This window comes from Abramis brama (genome assembly GCF_963993115.1).
Source record: "Abramis brama genome assembly, chromosome: 19".
In the NCBI taxonomy this organism is placed as follows: Eukaryota; Metazoa; Chordata; class Actinopteri; order Cypriniformes; family Leuciscidae; genus Abramis; species Abramis brama.
In genome coordinates, this window is record NC_139981.1 from 31797641 (window position 1) to 31817914 (window position 20274).

A 20274-nucleotide genomic window follows, 5' to 3' on the forward strand; every position below is an offset into this window, starting at 1 on the left:
CTGTGAACAAACAAGTGTATTATTTGACAAAGACTGCTTTAGTAACTCAGTAGCCTCTGTATTTTTAATAATGTTTAAATTGTGTAATATTTGCGAATTTGATTATGTAGCTACTTATCCATTTTCTTGCAAGTGCCGTCGAGATTATTCTCTGGTGCTGTGCACTCGCCGCGAGACTCCGCCCACACGCTGTTCTGATTGGCTGACTCCGCCCACACGCTGCTCTGATTGGCTGACTCCACCCACACGCTGCTCTGATTGGCTGACTCCGCCCACACGCTCCTCTGATTGGCTGACTCCTCCCACACGCTGTTCTGATTGGCTGTGGGTTTTGATTGATTTTGACACATCTCGCAGTCGCGTCGCGTCTAGTGTGGATAGGCACATTAGGTGTTTCTCAATGTCAAGGATACTTCCTTGGCAGGACTGGTCCTTCCAAGTCACTTCCTTCAGAGGCTAGGCGAGGCTCCTCTTTAGCATTCGGAGAACACGTTTTTCAACGGCTCTGGAACAGGCTAGCAAGTGCACGTCATTGCGTCATTACGTCAGTGAAAATGAAAAACAGAGCGTTGCTATGGACGCAGTTCTGTTCACTCAGGCAATATAATCATTTTTAAATCAATAAACTCCTTTTTAATCATATTGATTCTTTGACTGTCAAGTGTGTTTAAACAGTGCGGGTCAATTTGACCCATAACATAATGGATGTAATTATTTTTTTAATCAAATGTTTGGTAACGTAAATATACTTACATTTGAAAGCATATTGCCCCGTTAACGCTCCGACTCCATTAACGTCCGACATTTTGAATTTTTTGAACAAGATAGCAAAGCTGCGTGCATAGGATTGTGGGTGATTTGAGAGCGCGAAGAGCGCGAAGGCTACACATATGCATCCTTTCCTGTATATGGGATATTTTTCGAACGAAGGACTCAGTCCTTGGTTGAAATTCCGAGGATCCTCGACATTGGAACAGTCCTTCGACGGATGTCGATGACGTAGCATCCTCGAAATTCTGGCTTCCGAGGATCCTTCCTTGACATTGAGAAACGGCTATTATTTGTCGCTGGAATCTTATCGCATCGCGTCTGGTTAGGACACGGTGTTACTGAATTACTGACGACTCGTTCCAGTCAGTTCAGAATCACTTTTTCTTTTAGGAGACATGTACTTGACATAACTCCTTTTATCTGTAGCCTACTCTGATCTTTGCAGACCTTATACATTCACAAACAGTTATATTACACACTACATGAAATGTAATGTCTGAAAAAGCATAATTGAGGGACTTTAAAAAAGTTTGACAAAAAGCGACGTGAAATGATTCCTTGTAATAGAAAATAATTTGTGTCATATCATTACTTAAGAGAATTCCACAATGCTTTGCAATGAGAAATATTGCTTATAGAATTCATTCGGTAGGCTACTGAATATTATCGATAACAATTGCTCAGTCTAATTCAAAATGAACCTGTTTTTATTTTTTATTGTACTTATTTTTTGTTTAATATCACGTTAGCTTAGTAATATACTAACACCAAATGCTATTATCTTGTGTGCTAGAGTTCCAAATCAGTCTCTTATAAGGTTCCATTGCTTAGTTTTGAAACAGAGCCATTGTGTGTCATTTCTCGTGGTAAATGTCTTGTCATGCCGTCACAATATAATTACTGTACAGTATCAAGATTTTATAGCATAACAGTATTTCCACAAGGCAAACTGTTAACTTTTAAATGACTGCATAAATTAGTGTGAGAGGGCACATTTACTTTTCCATTTCCCAGTTTTCCCAGTATTGATCTTTCCTGCCATCTTCTGGCTGTACAACATTATTGCCGCGGTCCACCAGTCTTCACTGTTGCATGTTGTCTCGTTTTCTTTGAGCTACAGATTCTCCTATAGCATCATTTTGCTCTTTTCATGGTAATCCTATCTGGTGTGCTTGGGGGAAATCAGTACAAGATCTAATATTTGATTAATTACATGCATTCGATTAGCAGAGACTTTTAAAGTGTCTCAGGGATGATGAAAAAGATAAGTTAATTTCATGCTTTCAGAAATAAATTAAATACTGGTAAAACATCTGTGTTAAACAGTACTATGTGCTTGCAAAATATTTTATTAAGTCAGAATATGTTCACTTCTGAATGGCCTTCAATGGAGAGCAATGCCTTTTGCCAGCAGAATGCATAGGCCTTTCTTATGAATGGTTTCATTTAATTTATTTTGTATCTCTTTATATTTCAAGTGCAAAAGAGGTGCAGTTTTATTGTAATTCATCATGGTTGAGACATACTGTAGTCAATTTAATTAACACGCTTCAGTCAATAGTTCATTTGCAGGATTTTCTTGTGTATCATTTAAACCCAACTTTTGTTCTTCTCTCTGGTCATTGGCTGATGATTTTCCAATGATAACTTACAACCTTTTTAGTTTCAGTATCCATAACTGCTCCTTTAGATTATACACAGAATAAAATTAGTTTGACTTTAGCATAGAATATTATGGAAGCTTGTTTCCGCCACAGAATAAAACATTTTAAAGGATAGGCTAATTGCGACTTTTTATCTCACAATTGAAAGTTTACATCTCGCAATTCTTTATTTCTCTAATTGCGAGATCTAAAGTCAGAATTGCGTGATATAAAGGCAATTGCGTGTTTATTTCTCGCAATTCTGAGGGGGAAAAGTCAGAATTGCGAGATATTCAAGTTTTTTTTCACGTAAGTTAACTCGCAATTTCGAGTTTATATAGCCATCTCACAATTCTGACTTTATAACACGCAATTGCGACTTTACATCACGCAATTCTGAGATAAAAAGTCCCTTTTGAACATTCTGTTGATTATAAGTAACTTTGCAACTACATGTCAACTAACTCTCATTAAAGTATTAGTGTACTGTCTGCTTAATATCTGCTAACTCTTTATTGTGATGGTCCTCCAACAGACACTGTACTGACTATAAGTAACTTTGCAACTACGTCAACTTATTCTAACCCTAACCCTACCAGTCTACTAATACTCTACTAATACTCTAATGAGAGTTAGTAGACATGTAGGTGCAATGTTACTTCTAGACAACAGAATGTGTTAAAGGGACCATCAAAATAAAGTGAAACCAAACTTTTTTATATTTTATTCTGTGGCGGAAACAAGCTTCAATTTAATATTGAAGTAGCATGTAGTATGTACTTTTTAATAGCCTACATGTACGCAGCATTGATCTGATTTCGAGTGTGAGTTTGTCAGAGTTTGGGATGTTCCTCAGGACAGTGGGCTAGTAGTTTGGGATGTTCCTCAGGACAGTGGGCTAGTAGTTTGGGAAGTCCTCTCTCTGAGACATGCAGAAGTCGGGCTGCAGGCTCTCGATGGTGCAGTCGGAGGTGTCCATGGTGCAGAGACTGCAGTCGCAGCTGAGGGCCACCGGGTAGGTGATGTGCGGGTCCACCCCGGGGGGGCAGTCCGGCAGGCGCACCGTCTCGTAGCGGACGTCCCGGTACGTGCACACGTGTTGGTAGACAGTGGAGAACGGGCTCTTGTATACAGGCTCCTACAAACAAGATGATACACTGTTTTATAGTAGCCTACTTCACCACTGGAAATATTGATGCAGCCGTTCAAAAGTTTTTGATCGGTAAGATTTTTTAAGTTTTTAGGTAACACTTTATTTTACAGTGTTATTGTTACATATGTTACATGTAGTTAATTATGTATAAATTATGCATAATTACATGCAACTAACCCTAAACTAAATCCAAACCCTAATCCTAACCCTATGTACATGTAGTTAATTAATATTATTCAGTACTTAAATGTATAATTACACTGTAACAATGACACCTTAAAATAAAGTGTAACCTGTTTTTAAAAGAAGTCTCTTCTGCTCAAGGCTGCATTTATTTGATTAAAAATGCAACAAACTAAAAAACAGTAATATTGTGAAATATTATTACTATATAAAACATCTGTTTTCTATGTGAATATGTAGTGAAGTGTAATTTATTCCTGTGATCAAAGCTGAATTTTCAGCATCATTACTCCAGTCTTCAGTGTCACATGATCCTTCAGAAATCATTCTAATATGATGATTTTAAGCTCAAGAAACACTGATTATATTCGAATGATTTCTGAAGGATCATGTGACACTGAAGACTGGAGTAATGATGCTGAAAACTCAGCTTTGATCACAGGAATAAATTACACTTTAAAATATCTTCACATAGAAAACAGTTATTTTAAATTGTCATAATATTTCACAATATTACTTAGTTTAAAGTTTTAGTATTCGTGTTTTTGTTTTTTTTTATCAAATAATGCAGCCTTGGTGAGCAGAAGAGACTTCATTTAAAAACATCTTACCGATCAAAAACTTTTGAACGGCAGTGTATATAAATATTAATGCAAATGAATGTTGCTAAAAATGGTTCCCATGCACATCAAACAGAAGCACCTTTGTTAGGCAGTGTCCGCTGCAGATGCTGGTCTGAAACACCAGGCATTTCGGACAGCCCTCTTTTTCCACAGAGACCGTCTCATTAATTGGCTCACATGGCGGAAGAAAAGAGCTTTGAGCAACGACTAGAAGAACAACTAAGTAGAATAAGAGAAGGAGGATGTTGTTTCGAACGACTAACATCCTGTGGAAGGAAAGGAAGGAATTTCATTGAAGCGCCTTTGAAACATTCACAATATTAAAAATGTATTCGACTTACTTGACAGGTGTGTGTGTTGCTCAGCAGGCTGTTAGAAGACACTCTGTGTGTTCAGAGCATCTGGCTAGATTTATACAGGACACTGAAACCAAGTGACTGACAATTAAACTAAAATCTGACCTTAAATTAATCACACTGATCTCAAGTGGATTATGTGTTTCCACAACTGTTTAAATGTGTCAGGTCAGAACGCAGATACAAGAACACCTGCTGTGTTCATGTGATCATATCTCATCTAACATCATTTCCGTGGAGCTAAATTGGATTCCATGGCCTCTCTGTGAAACACAGGTCCAGGGTCAGGAAATGATCAAGGTCTGAGGCCCTGCTCTCAGATTTCACTGAGTTAGTGTTCGCAAGGCAGAAAACACTCAAACACAACTCTGTTTTACAACATATCCACTTTTAAAAATAAAGATTCTTTATTGGCATCTTTGGTTCCATGAAGAATCTTTGGAACCTTTTTCATTCTAATAGGTTCTATATTGGAAAATAGTTCTTTAGATTTTGTTCTTCACACTAAAAAATAAATAAAATAAAAATAAAATAAAAAATTGTCGATTCAGTTTGATCTGAAATCGATTCATGTGGATATATCAGGTACAGTAGCCTACATGTGAATTTTTCTCTAGAAAAAAAAAAATCCCTCTCAAATAATGCTGTAAACAGGGAACCCTGTCATCTGGTACATTACAATAATATTAAAGTTAAAATTTATATATTTTTATATTTGCATATAATTAATTTTCTTATAATAATAACTTTTTAATAACAGTAAAAAATTCACTTTCATAATAAAATGCACAGGACTTTGTTCCTTTGCTCTGCAATGTATTTTTTACTGCGTGAGAACAGAACATGAACGTGATAGTTGCCGTATAGTAACTTTCAAAGGATCAGGGAAAATTGAATTCCTTCTGATATGACTCCAAACTATAAATTCGTAGTCTAAAATAAACTCTTGTTATGTGTTGTTTTGTACCACATGGCAGAGATTGTCATTTGACAACAACATTTAAAGGGGATGAAGCATCTCATTTAGCCTTCACAGGATCAAAAACTAAAACTTATCAAAAACTTATTTTACTGCCTAAGATTTCTTTCAGAAAAAGCAAATCTTTAGTTCTTTGTCTCTGTTGTGCATTCAGTAGTCTATTTATTTCATTATATAAACACTGGAAATGGAATCTTACTTTATTTTACACTAGTAACCTATTTTACACTTTGCCAATTACTACACTAGCCTACTGTAATGCTATAGCCGGCTCCTCTAAACACCGGAACCAACGATCGCCAGCTAAAGTGTTCCGTCGGGAAGGATTTATCGGCGCACCGCAAAAGTATTGGGTTAACATTTCATAACGCAGATGAACCATGAGATGAACTTGGTTAAATGATTGTGTTGAAAATTCGTCTCGAAAATGACCGAGGAGGGCGGTAAGAGCCAAGTGGGTGTAATTTTATTCAAGATTTTTAGTCAGATATTACGCTGGTGTTCATAAGACACGGTCATATTTACCCTGGCCACAATTAACCTTGCAAAAATTGACCATGTATTATAGTAAAAGTGTAGTAACTATGTGGGGTTTTTTTTGGCGGATTGATTACCATTTGTATAACCAATACCATTTGTTTTACTACAAATGCCATGGTTAAACTATGGCTAGTGTAGCAAAACCGTGGTTCATTTGTGGTTACCACTACAATAACCATGTTTTATTTATTTTATCTGTAGTAAAACCATGGTTAGGGTCTGGATGCAGGACACTGAGCCTTATGCCTTTGAGCCGACACTGTTATGGTGACATTCACCTTGATTTCTAGCAACAACAAAAAAGTACCATGGTATCGCTGTCTGATACTATAACATGGTATTTTGTAAATGTAATGGTCTAGATGCTCATATAAACATGCTGTTTAGTGTAAGTTTTGAGTGTGTCATTAATATTTATTCACTGAACCCAGAAGAGATTTAAATCAGTGTAGTGAATGAGTACACTGTATTTTTGTAATCAGTGGCATTTTATACAAATAAATGAATAGGCTAGAGTGTCCAGCCATTAATTGGACCCTAACATTATAACACACACACACACACACACAGGGCCCGAAGGTGCTGGGGATCCTTGACATCCAGAATACGCCGTGTGCTCGGGAATCTCTTCTACACGGAGCCGGGGCGTCAGTAGTGGCAGGACTGCTGCACTTTCTGGCAACAAGTAAGAGCATGATTCTGATGATCTTCAGCATTGTTGATAATGTTTCTGTTTTATGTCTTTAATGTAAGGCTCAACTTGTCGTTCACAGGTCGAGTAAAGAGGTCATTTGACGTGGGTGCCGCAGGATTCATGCTTACGAGTCTGGGCTCATGGTGCGTGTCTCAAAAACAGGCATTGAAACTATATTAATACTGTAAAATTACAGGTTTTTTACTTTACAGTAAGAAGCATATATTTTAATCAACATATTATCAAACAAGTAAAAATAAAAAAGTTGTTTTTTTTGTCCATTACAGAAATGTGAATATGAAAATGTGCATTAGAATGGGGGAAATTATAATTCATTGTCTTGTAAAATGTAAAAAAATAAAAATAAATGCTATATAATCAGGAGGTTCAGCTGTTTATCTCATGTCTATCTCATCTCATTATTTTACAGGTTCTACTGCAGATATAATAATGCCAAGCTGCGTGTTCAGCAGAGAATCATTCAGGACGGCATGAAGAATAAAGTAATTTATGAAGGCACAAATTTGGATCCCACACGGAAAAAGAAAGAAGACTAGTGGATGTTCCTCGTCTGATGCCTTTAATGTGATTTAATGTGTATTTATTGCATAATCAAATATGTGAAATGTTTGTAATAAAAATGTTTTAAAGTTAAACAAATGCTTCTTATTTTTATTTTAAGAATATGTTGTAGGCAGAATGTCTCTTAGACGCATAGAAGCAAAGTCAAAGATCTATTTGTTAAGCAACAACAAGAAGTACTTTTTGGTAATGAAAAGATTTTTCCCGAGCTCTGATTTGAAGTAATAAAAGGAGAACACACTAAAAAATAATAGCCATATCCTTTTCCTGGTGGTAATCAGTTGTTTTAACAGCTGCAGTTCCGCGTTGTAACACACGATGGCGCTGTACCACACGGTCATTGCGTGAGGTGTTATTAAAGCAGGTTCCAGCTAGAGGGCATTTGAAAAGAGACTGATTTTGGTTTGTTGAACCTACGACAGAAAGCATGACTTTTAAAATGAACACTGTTTAAGGAGTAACAGGTATAATCCACAGCGATGCGACATACTTTTCTGGTTCCATACAAACACTGGTTTGAGGCTGATGAAAGGGTAATTGAGTCTTAGTAAAGGGGCTGCAGATGTGTGACATGAGATTAAAAAACATATTGGAAACTGCATTATGAAAAAATATATAACAATCACATTTTCCAAGCAAGAATTTGTTAGGTAGAAATGACTAAATAAATGGATATTGTGTTCAAAATGAAGAGACATGCTCTTTTTGGCAACCAAATAAACTGGAGGGCATCTGACATTATTCCTCACTGAAAGTTCCCTTGATACCAACTGGTTAAAAGTAAATGCAAAAAAAAAAAAAAAAAAAAAATGGCATATAGAAAAGTTAAATTAGTGAAAAAAAATCTCAATCAAGTGTAACTGAAGTAAGATATCATTTGTAAGGGCCAGTCTGCATAGTTTCTGGATTCTTAGTAGGTGTGTTTTCTTTCGAGTGTGTATTCATACACTGAACACAGACATGGTTCTCTTCACAGTTTACTTCTCTTCATGTTGGAGGAAGATCACTTGAACCATACAGGTCTTTGTTACAGTGATATTCCTGAGACAGTTCGTTTAGCCCTTTTAAAGTACAAACGTCATTCAAACTTTGTTTTGTAGAGAATGGCTATTTCTTTTATAAAGAACTAAAGATGAAAGTTCCCATTGACTCGCATACCGATTCTATTTGCATGATGATTGGTCTCGTCTTGCATATTTTAACAGTTTAAAGTCACCTTTGCACAGTAACTAATGGCTACTTGCATTATGGCTACTTTTTGTATGCTGTGAATATAGTGCAAATAGTGTGTCTTATGTGCTATAGACATTTCTAATATGTGGTATATTAAGATAGCTGTCGATTCTCGAGAGCTTCAGTGAGAAAGAAAGCATGTTGAGTGTTATAGTGAGGCCAAAGTGATGCAGCATTTCATTAAAACTGGAGTCGGATCACATTTACCTTATATGATCACAACAACTTAAAAGAAGGTGGAATTTGACATGGTTAACGATATAAAGATGTGTGCTTTTTAACCATGTGATACAAAGATGGAGTTTCCCCCTCCTGTTCAGAGTAGACGAATCCTCAAAATCCTCAGTTCAATCAGTTTCTCAAACCAATTTGCATGGTAATGCAATTTAATTTTATTTCAATTTGCTTGCAGAATCACATAATGTGGTGAAAGAGCTGATATTAACTAGAGATAAGAATTTTTTTTATTGTTTTTATGTGTCACTGTTGATAACATCTCCATTATTGAACATTTCTTACAAATGAAATAATGATGAGGTCAAAATATTTTACATTAAAAAAAGAGAACTATTGAGATACAAGAAGTCCCCATCTTTAAAAATGTTGCAAAACTATTAAAACCATTTAACACATTGTGCACAAAAAAGACTAGGGCCTATATTTTATACCCTATACTTTACAATACTACTAGTAAAGTTTGGAGAAACAAAAGCAAATCCTTTTGTATTCCATTTCGATTAATAAATATTCTGTAGTTCCATAGATCATAAATATTCAAAAACAAAGCTGGCACTACTTCCTTACAAAAACTGCTGTGGTGGTACCATGGTAAAGGTATGGTAGCCTATTACCATATTCATGCTATTTACATGGGATTCCAAAGAAAACAGTGATATTCCCAATCCCATACCATTTTGTTACTGTTAATGCATTATTTGGATCGATATGCTTTACATTGGAGGTGAAATATGAGCTTTGAAGGATCACTCTTGATCACTGGAGTTTTCTGTGTCTAATTCCTCAATCTCCAGTTCAGTGTGTGAGCCGGAAGTGCTGGCGGCGCGCGCGATCTTCGTCAGGGTTCTCTCGTATGGAGCCGGTAGATAAACCATCAGGAAAACCCCGTCGTTCCCGTCCTCAGTGCGGTCTCCTTCCTCCAAAGTGGACAGAAACTCAGCGGTGCCGTCCAGTGTTATTACTGTGGTCGTGGTCTCTTTGACCCTGGAACATCTTTTGTAAACGAAAAAGACAAATCCCATGAGGAAGAGCAACGAGCCCGTTGTTATGGCAACATAGAGCGTCACCTCCGCTCTCTCCTCGACCTTGTTTGAAGTCAGTTCGTTCCAGTAACCCTGGCAACACATGGCAACAGACACGTAAGACATCAGCTCGATGGTGTTTTAAGCCCCCAATGGCTCCTTAGAGGCAGCTAACCCTACCCTACCCTCAACCTTAAACCTACCCATCCCCTCGCTGCCTGGAAGGCGCCGTTGGGGGCATAAAACACCAAACACCTAAGACATCACATCATCATCACAGGGTCATATTCTCTGAGGCCTGGAATATTGCAGTGTTTATTATAAATGATTTATCCGTGCAGATAATTTTGTTGAATTCATGTGCCTCATAATCTTGAATCAGAATATCTTTCCCTCCCTCTTGCAGCATCTCTTCTCTTCTCTGATGACGAGGGCGGGGCAACCTGTCACTCACATGACATCACAGCAGTGTTGCGCTGCAGAGATGATGTGTTTTTGTAGTAAAAAAAATCAGATCTGATTTTGACACTTATTGCTCTTTCTGTCAGAATGAGAATGAAACTCTTCTTCACTTGTTTTGGTCGTGCACTTATAGCCTAATCTGCAACTTTGGAAAGATGTTAGTTGGTTTATCTCAAGCAATATCTTGCAAAATTTTTCAATGAATCCCAAAACTGTTATTTTTGGATTTTTTAAAGCGGATTCAAATGCCTGCTTTTTAATATTTCTAATTCTTTCCCTATGTAGATTTTATATTCATAAATGTAAGTTTTCAAATTGTAAACCTGTTTTTTTGGTATTCTTACACAAGATAAAACATTACTGGATAACAATTTCATCCTCTCTTAACCCAAAAGCACTCAGAACATGTACAATTTGCACAACCTACAAACTTTTTACCTTAATTAATGTTTATATTTCTTTTAATTTAAGTAGGCTAATGCCCTCTTTCTTTCTTTTCCCCCCATTCTTGTTTATTTTACTGTCTAGTTCGTTTTTTTTGTGAAAGTGTTTTCATTTATATTCCTTATATTTTTGTTATTCTTAATAATTATTGTTGTGTTCTAATTTTGTTGTTTCACACTGTAAACCGAATGTTTAAATAAAGCATTAAAAAAGATGTATTTTTGTAGGCCAAAACCCAGAATTGAGTTTTAGCGCTGTCAGTTCCTTCGCCCCGAAGTCAGTGTTTTTTTTTTTCCACATTTTACTCTACTGCATAAAATACATCAGTAATACCCCCTTGTAATTTATTTAAAGCTTTTACTTATCTTGAGAAAGGCGGTTGTTAACAAGAGTCTAAATGAGACTACAGAGGTTGTCGAGAATATTAATAATCATCAACCAAGGAGGCACTCGTTTACTAAGACCCTGTCCCGTGGCACACTTCATGTGCACTCAAGGTCTTGTGGAAGTCCAGAAGACCGTAGGGTGTGCCATTTGTCATTTTAGGTTTCAGAAGGGTTCTTGCGAGCCGATATGTGTCCTCAATGACAGTCAAAGCGGCATTACGTCACAAAAGTGTGGACTCAGAGGAAGATCGTGAGGGCCATTTGGGACAGGGACTAGTCCAATTTCACAGTCTTATTTATAATCATGCTCTTGCAAACTATTCTCACTCAACCTTGTTTTTTAAATAAGACTGAAAGAGTTGTCAGAAGCTTGGCGAAGGCGACGTTCACTGTAAAAAGTGAACAGTTGGATCAACTTAAAAAAATTACTTCAATTGGTAACACCTAAAGAAATTAAGTTTTCTCAACTTAAATTTATCGTGAAAACGTGATAATTTAAGTTGAGAAAACTTAATTTATTTAGGTGTTACCAATTGAAGTAATTTTTTTAAGTTGATCCAACTGTTCACTTTTTACAGTGTTGAACGAAAGCAATTCCTTGACAAATTGCTTTTGTTTCTCTCTCTTGTGATAAAAGTGTTTGCTAAATTTGGAAATGTAGGTTCACGCCATGTCGTAATTACGTTGACATTCCAACTTGTAAAAAGCGTTCTTGTCCTCATTGAGCTTCTAATAACAACACTGTAAAAAGTGAACAGTTGGATCAACTTTAAAAAATTACTTCAATTGGTAACACCTAAAGAAATGAAGTTTTCTCAACTTAAATTATCACGTTTTTCACGATAAAATGTGATAATTTAAGTTGAGAAAACTTAATTTCTTTAGGTGTTACCAATTGAAGTAATTTTTTTAAGTTGATCCAACTGTTCACTTTTTACAGTGAACTTGTAAACTGGGAATTTTCTGAGAGCTCCAACTTCACCCGACGGCTGCAGATTCATAAGTTGATAGTGTTGCCATTAAACTTAAAGCACATAATTATGAGTCTGAGGACGTGAACAGCTCAGACAAGAACATCACATGTTGTCGTCCCGAAATTACAGTAACGACGACATGAACGCAGCATGTAAATGTAAAATACTATATTATTATTAATCAACATTAGTTCAAACATTAGATCAGATATGATTGAACCAGAAGCAATCGACAATCGATTGCCGCATTCCTGGGTCAACATATTTTGTTGATTCAGGAACAACATTCCTGTCAGAAAATGTAATCCTATATCCCTACTCCTAAACCTAACCATAAGTTATTCCTCAAATCAGAGGGAAACTGTAGATGAAGAACACTGATGTAGACGCACCTAACCCTGTTTAAGCCTAAACCTGACATAAACTGTAAACTTGTCCTTCAAATCTGATTGGTTGATTGTTGTTTCAGGATCAACAAAGATGTTGAAACATGTTGCACTTGGTGAAATCATGTTCTGCCTGAGACTCACACCGTATCACTGCTTATCTGTGTATGCGAGTGATGGTATCAGACAAGGACAGATTACGATATGAGATATGATAACTTCTGGATGAAAGCAGTCATAGAGATGCGATAAGCTTCTCCTGGAGGAATGAGTGTACTTATAGTTGATTTACCTCATCTGCTTAGTCTCTAATCAATCAATCAACCAACTTTTATTAATATAGCACAATAAAAGCAACTTAATTGGCCACTGTTAGGATATCTAAAAAACAAAACAAGAAAGACCCGCAAAATGATAAAAAGAGTCAAAAACCACATCAAAAACACCATTCAGAAAAATTCAACATTACAAATCAAGGACAGTTGTAAGTCTGTGAAAAGAGGTTTTTAACTTAGCAAAGGAAGTTAAGAGTTTTACCTTGAGACGGTTCTCAGTTGATGGCGGAGCGGTTGCGCCTGCGACCCAGTCGTACGAGCCCCGTCCCGCCGGGCCGAACTGGATCCAGCTGCTGTCCAGAAGCACGCGCATGTTTGCTCTGTGAGTGCTGATAGTGCACAGCTGCATCATCTATAGCATTAATGGCTTATACCCCGTCTAGAAGCAGCTCGACTCTCAGGGATCAAGAGTTGGTGCCGGAGCATCCAATCATTCTTAACACAACTGGCCTACATACATCACACAGCTGTGAGGGCATCCGGGTCCAATCCCATGGCTTCGGGAATAGACCTAACTTATTGCACTACTTATTTTCTCCAAAGACTGATTTTCTTTAGCAAAAAAATGTACGTCCATTTGCTATAACAATGGGCTGATATATAAAGTGGCAAGTTTTTGAGCCCTCTGAAAATATATCTGGATTTATGCATTGATTACTTATTAAAGTCGCAATTATAGACAAACACAATCTGACTGAAGTAATTACACACAGATTCTCTATTTTTCTCATTTTTATTGAAGATGTTGAGTGATCATTGAAAGGGCAGGCTGGGAAAAGTAAGTGAACCTCCGTGTAACGTCTTTCCAAAAGCTAATTGAGTCAATTAAAGAGAGTCACACAGGTTCCCTCCCTGTCCTTTAAATAAAGGCACAAAGACAAATCTGGTCTTCTCAAGAACGTTTGGTTTCCCAAAAGCTTTCACGGGACCTTAAAAGTGCACTGTAAAGATGCACAAAGCTGGAAAATGCAGCAAAAGCATTGCGAAAGACCTTGGTGTTCATCAACCCAAGAGTAGAAAATGCTGAACAGTTGCTTCTCTCTCCATGAGCTCCTGCAAAGATCACTTGAAGACAATCCTGAAAGAGATCTCAGGATAACAGTTAAAGACCTCTAGAAATATCTACTAAATGGGGAAGTCTTATTATCAGAAAAACACAAGAATGTTTTTTATGAAGGGACATGTAAATAAGCTGTTGAACGAACTTGATTAAATTAAGGAAAACTTTTCCACGAAAATGAATTACATTTTTCCAACAAAATCTTTTTTGTTTGAAATGATTTGTTGTAATCTTGTTGTATGAACTTAAATTCATTTAGTCATTCCTGCTAGATAAAGTTTTGTCAGGTTGACTACATCTACATGCCTAAAATCGCCAACATTATAATTTTAGCTAATTTGACTCTACAGTTATTTCCAATGATAGAAGCTACTAGTGTTGTTCAATTAAATTAAAACCACTTTTTACAGAGTAATATTGAATATTACTTATGCAGGTCTGTGAATGAGGTTTAATGCATGTATAGAGTATACCTAGCGCCCACAGCCCTAAACTTAACACAGTCGCCACTCTTCTGCACAATGAATTCAAAAACATTACAGAAATTCCTCTAAGTTTCTAACATTACTGAATATTTAACATTAACTAACAACATCTTTCCATTTACAGAAAAACACATAAAATAACACCCTAAATTTACCCTCCTAATGCAGTCCCTTGCAAAGCATGCTGGGAACTACAAATCCACTGCCCAGTTAGTTGTCAACAAAAATGATTCATATAGTTTTCACACAAATTAAGTTAGTAAACTTCAGTTTTAAATATATTAGGTTGATTGAACACAATTAAATTAAGTTGTGACAAAATATTAAAAAATTGTGTTACTTTTGCTTATTTTAATTAATTAAATTTAACAAGAGGCAAAAATGAATTTTTTGAGTATACTGTAGGAAGCCACATGCTGGCTATACATGACTGAGACATGTCGCTTGTTTTCTCAAGATCATGGTTGTTCCACAACAAATGTTCTGTGGACCGGTGAGACAAAAATTGAACTTAATGGCAATAATGCACAATGCTTTGTTTAGAAAAGGGCTCTGCACACCAACACCACAAGATCTGCACAACTGTGAAACCATGATGGGTTTAATGCCTCAGGACCGGGACACTTCACACTCATTGAAGGACAATGCATTCAAGAGTGTATCAAGACATTTCACAGGAGAGTGTCAGGACAGCAGTTCGAGCTTTAGAGAGGCTGAGTGAAGCAACGTGACAACGACCCGAAGCCAAAGCCTATGTCACAGAGAAAAACGCATGTCATGCAATGCGACTGCAATTATTTTATTATCTCTGTTATATTTAACAATGTTTAATGTCTATTTATTTTAAAGTGCATTTTATTTACCACTATCTATCTCTTTAACCATAATGGAAATCATACTTTTTAAATGACACTAAACCGCCAGTAGGTGTCAGCAATTCAGTCAAACGATTTATTCAAAAGTGCCGATTCATTCAGGGACAGAGCAAGTGTGTTAGGTGTGTTTGACTTGAAGAGGCGCTGTGTAGACCGATCGGTGCATGACATCAAAATACTTTTTTTTTTTCTTTTTTTTTTTTAAGGTAACAGTTTTTTGGGATATAAATTAAGATCAGACCACATTTTATGAGCAATCAATGAAGAAATCAGATATTTTCAAAGGGTTCACAAACGTATTCTTTCCAATGCATGTCAATTGGAGATTATTGCCATTATTTGTTTGCATTATTTAAACATATAAACTATAGAACAATAGATATAAAGTTAAAAATTTTGACAAACTGATTTATTTTTTTGTCTAATTACATTAACGAGGGAACACTTTACAATAAGGTCTTGTTTATTAACATTAGGTGATGCATTAACTAAAATGAACTGACAGTGAGCAATACATTTTTAGAGATTTATTAATATTCATGTTAGATTACAGTGCATTGATGTTAACAGATACAACTTTTGATCTTGAAAAAATGTATTAGTAAATGTTGAGATTAACATGAACTAAAAATAAATGCTAGAAGTATTGTTTATTCATGTTTACTAATGTTAACAAATGGAACCTTATTGTAAAGTGCTGTATACCTTCTCTCTCTCTCTCTCTCTCTCTCTCTCTATATATATATACACTGAACAAAATTATAAACGCAACAATTGTTTTTGCCCCCATTTTTCATGAGCTGAACTCAAAGATCTAAGACTTTTTCTATGTACACAAAAGGCCTATTTCTCTCAAATATTGTTCACAAATCTGTCTGCCGAGATAATCCATCCACCTCACAGGTATATATATATATATATATATATATATATATATATATATATGATTTCAAAAATAGATGAAGAATCCAAGGAATGTAAAGTTCTGTTTTTTGCAAATCAGTTTGCTTTATATGTGCATATGTGATTTAATAGTAATATTAAACAGAATAAACTTGCCAGTCAATGTTGCCAATAATAAAAAACACACACACACACGGTTTGTAATTCTGCTTATTTATTCTACAACACTTACAACATAAATGATCGTCCAATAAACACTTCAGAGCACATTCAGCGTAATGCACATGTACTGCAGTTGATTGATATAAACAGTATGAAGTAAATAAGTACTGAGCGCACTCCCTCCAAAACACACACTAACAGATCCTCACCAGCGTATTTAAAATGATATATATGCGTGGTACATTATGGGATGATTAATGTTAGTGCACTGGGAATGGAGTGGCATTATGAAATTAAGACATGTTTTGAGTATTATCTGTTTTAGCTTGTATTTTTATGTTTAGCTTAAGTCTGCACAACATAATCCATAGTGTTTTCCTATGGATTTAGACCAAGTGCTGAAAGTTTAGTCTCAAACCAATCATTTGCACAAAACATCCACTAAAAATATCCCTTAGAGTTTATAAAGTCCTTATTTTTGTCCAGACAAAACACTCTCTGAACATATTCATAATCTGTTCAAACTGAACTTTTGTGCTGTCGACTACTTACAAAACCGACACAAACTAGACAAATGTAGACAATCCTTTAGTGTGTACCTAGAAAAATAAAGAAAAAGAAGAAGAGAAAAACAAGAGGAACAAAAAAAAAAATCAAAGAAAACAAATCTCTGGACAAATCAGGCTTTTCAACTGAAGAAAAAAACAACTTTGTTTTGCTAAAAATAAAGTACATAATAGTTTTTCAGAATTCAATCTCATATTGAATATACATTTGTCACATAAATTTGTCTTTGGTCCCTTTCAACATCCAGTTTAATCTCCCCTTGTTGTTTATGCCAAGCAGTTTCCATAAACACAACCGAATATGAGCAATAAATGGAGCTAAAGATTATACATTCTCACTAAGATCATGAAACACAGGCTGTGTGCACTGGATACATGTAAAGAATATCTGTATGTGGGTCCACATTTTCATAGTTCCCATTGCACATAACAAAGTATACAGCGCAGAAGCCTTTTGAAATAACTGTATATGAATTACATACCATTTCTTTGTAGCTTGTCATACGTGTTGAGCAAATTTCTCTTAATAACATTAAGCATCACAAAATAAATATCCTTTTTCACACGCACATAAAAATCAACATATACATAATACATGCAGATGATTGAAGGCAAAAATGAATATTCAAACAACTGCAGTTCTAGATCAAGGAATAAAATATATTTGGGATAAAGCGTTAAAATTGTATGCCTCTAAAAGTGCAAACATATCCAGTTTTAATAAATAGATTGTAAATAGTCTCCAGTTAAAAGATCCCTAAACTGTTTGAGATGATAACTTCTACAAGTGGCTTTTAGGTTTTTAAGACAACATACGGTGCAGCTGGAAAAACTACACTTACTGTACATTTGATTTCTCACTGTTTTATTCAAGTTTAGTCAGATGTTTGGTGAACTCTAAAACTAGCGTCTGATGTTTTAAACCATAGATTCCCGTTGGATTATGGGTAGTGGGATCTATGGCACACAGTTTCTGCCTGACTGGATGGACGTTGGACATTAGATATTAAACATATTTCTTGTGAAGGTTGAACCAATGCTTCCAGATTTACAGACAGAAACAAACTGAGATGAAGCCAACACATCCGGGCTCCTGATTTTAAACTATAGCTGATTCTACAAAAGCACATAATGTCTTGTACAGTGGTTTTGTTCAGAATTAAATATCGAACTTAAGCCAATTCCTCTGATTACTTCTATTTTAAGGCATTGTATAATATGTACATTAACTATGTTGTGATGATACTAACATAAAACTGCATTTAGCAAAGCACAAGTTCATGCTTTAGATATATTAATCAAAGCATTAACGAAAGTGCATTAGTTCCACATTTCATTGTGCAACGACTTTAACTAGTTGAAATGTTCAGGGGAGTTTAAAGTTGAAGTTTTAAAGGGTTAGATGAGAGAAAAACAACATAATTCGGTATATGGCACATGTACATTTAAAGCCAATACACATTCAGAGATATAAATAAATAAAAAATATAGATTCTGAATATAACAGCATGGATATTGAAGAACATTCGCAGAAGGGTTTTGTATTACACAGAGATCACTGTGCACTACGGTAAAAATAGTTAGACGTCACAGAATACATGAGCGAAGAGTAAAGCACGCGAGCCGGGTCATCACAGGATGATGTCATAAACGCGTCCCACTCGCCCGAGCCACTCGCGCACCGCCTGCCTCACTCTGAGGTCGGTCACATGACAGGTCAGCTGACTGATGCAGGGGAACACGGCTGGCTGGAGGGCCATGAACGTGGGGTCCGACAACACCTGGATCTGATTCAGGATCGTGAGGACCATGTTGGTCCAGGCCTGGGCAGGAAAATCGACATAAAATATGCATTAAATAATATCAGTCCCATACAAGAAATATGCAATTCCAGAGAAAAACGCAATTACTTTTGCTGAAAGTTCTGTAATTTGACTCGATATTCTTCTATTAAAGGAACACTTCGACTTTTTGGGACTTTAGCTTGTTCACCGTATCCCCCAGAGTTAGATAAGTCCATACATAGCTTTTTCATCTCCGTGCGTGCCGTAACTCTGTCTGACGCACCCACCGCTAGCCTAGCTTAGCACAAAGACTGGATGTAAATGGCTACAGCTAGCATACTAATCCCAATAAGTGACAAAATAACGCCAACATTTTCCTATTTACATGTTGTGATTTGTATAGTCACAGTGTGTACAAATAACAAGGTCACATGAGACAGCCATTTTTTAAACGTTTAAATACTGGGAACTATTTTCTCAGAAGGCGAAGCACTGCTACTTGGGCGGAGTGATTAGCGCAGCACCTGAGAAGCGCCGTGGTGGTGAGGAGCAGAGAGTTCGCTCAGAGTTGGAGTAATAGAGTCAGCAATTACTAGATAGTAAATGCAAAGTTTACAATCATGGGTGTTCGCTGTATTGTAAAGAGCTGCGACAATAAACAGGGGAGACCAGGTAATGCCATGATGTTTCATAGAATTCCAACCAAAAACGCTGACCTGATGAATCAATGGCTTACTTGCTCTGGATATAGATCCAAATATACCTGTAGACATCATCAAGGACTATCGCGTTTGCTCAGAACATTTCACTGAGGACAACTATTTGAAAAAATGGTATTTGCCACACGGACCATGAAACGTGTGCTGAAGGATACGGCCATCCGATCGATAGTAAAGACAGGACAAAGTGGATCACCTGTGGCTGCGGTAAGTGTTCCGTTATGTTTTTAGATGACTAGCCGACTGTTACAGTGCCATTAGGTAGATGTAACCTTCGTGACACTATTACATGAATAGGGTGCTCACTACTATTAGTTGTTCCCGGGCTCCATGTATCCCCTGTAATGTTAGTATTGTGTTGTCACAAACGCGCTCTATCGCCCCAGTAACAAATAAGCGGCGCTAAAGGTAACTTTCAGCACTGTAGCCGTCAACTTGCTAATGATGTGGAGGGGGGGATGGGCAGTTTTCATTTTTGAGAAACAGTGACCTTGTTTGTGAAATAGTAGGCTACTCCCGTTCTGATTCTCCCCTTGACCTCAGTCTGTTACGGCATCTTTTCTATCAGCTTCCAAAGTTTGTAACTCCTCGTCTGTGTATTCTGGCTCAAAACGATATGGTTCTGGATCTTGGTTTGATACCAAATAAAAATCCTCTGACAATTCCTCAAAGTCAGCCATGATCCCGAATCACGTTCGCTACTAGCTAGTTAGTCAT

At 36.5% G+C, this 20274-nt stretch overlaps 4 protein-coding genes across 4 annotated transcripts in view; 1 reads left to right on the forward strand and 3 right to left on the reverse strand.

The window, feature by feature from the left end:
- Positions 1-3312: 3312 nt before the first annotated feature.
- Positions 3313-4638, reverse strand: lhb (luteinizing hormone subunit beta; the record flags this gene model as incomplete). The annotated part of the gene is made up of 2 exons (XM_084093632.1): positions 3313-3552; positions 4453-4638. The coding sequence occupies 2 exons, from the start codon at positions 4636-4638 to the stop codon at positions 3313-3315; spliced, it is 426 nt and encodes a 141-aa protein (XP_083949758.1).
- Positions 4639-6004: 1366 nt separating this feature from the next.
- On the forward strand, positions 6005-7602 carry cox20 (cytochrome c oxidase assembly factor COX20). Its single transcript, XM_084093930.1, has 4 exons — positions 6005-6162; positions 6819-6933; positions 7022-7085; positions 7373-7602. Exons 1-4 carry the CDS (start codon positions 6136-6138, stop codon positions 7497-7499), a joined length of 333 nt encoding a protein of 110 aa, XP_083950056.1. The 5' UTR covers positions 6005-6135; the 3' UTR covers positions 7500-7602.
- Positions 7603-9125: 1523 nt separating this feature from the next.
- On the reverse strand, positions 9126-13369 carry LOC311070287 (uncharacterized protein). The gene is made up of 2 exons (XM_084094069.1): positions 13206-13369; positions 9126-10109 (listed from the first exon to the last, which is right to left on the reverse strand). The coding sequence occupies exons 1-2, from the start codon at positions 13353-13355 to the stop codon at positions 9741-9743; spliced, it is 519 nt and encodes a 172-aa protein (XP_083950195.1). The 5' UTR covers positions 13356-13369; the 3' UTR covers positions 9126-9740.
- A 3159-nt stretch (positions 13370-16528) lies between these two features.
- The window catches only part of arfgef3 (ARFGEF family member 3), a 70649-nt gene continuing 66903 nt past the window's right edge, over positions 16529-20274 (reverse strand). The window contains exon 35 of the mRNA XM_084093294.1: positions 16529-18877. Coding sequence (XP_083949420.1) covers positions 18686-18877 — 192 coding nt within the window. The 3' untranslated portion in view covers positions 16529-18685. The remainder of the gene's footprint in view (positions 18878-20274) is intronic.

Bases quoted from the DNA above. Each gene is read 5' to 3' on its own strand.
- cox20 (XM_084093930.1), top strand. From the start codon at position 6,136: ATGACCGAGGAGGGCGGTAAGAGCCAA. The intron at 6,934-7,021 runs GTAAGAGCATGA...TGTCGTTCACAG, and splicing joins GCTGCACTTTCTGGCAACAA to GTCGAGTAAAGAGGTCATTT. The intron at 7,086-7,372 runs GTGCGTGTCTCA...ATTATTTTACAG, and splicing joins CTTACGAGTCTGGGCTCATG to GTTCTACTGCAGATATAATA.
- LOC311070287 (XM_084094069.1), bottom strand. From the start codon at position 13,355: ATGATGCAGCTGTGCACTATCAGCACTCACAGAGCAAACATGCGCGTG. The intron at 10,110-13,205 runs GTAAAACTCTTA...ATGTGTTGCCAG, and splicing joins CAACTGAGAACCGTCTCAAG to GGTTACTGGAACGAACTGAC.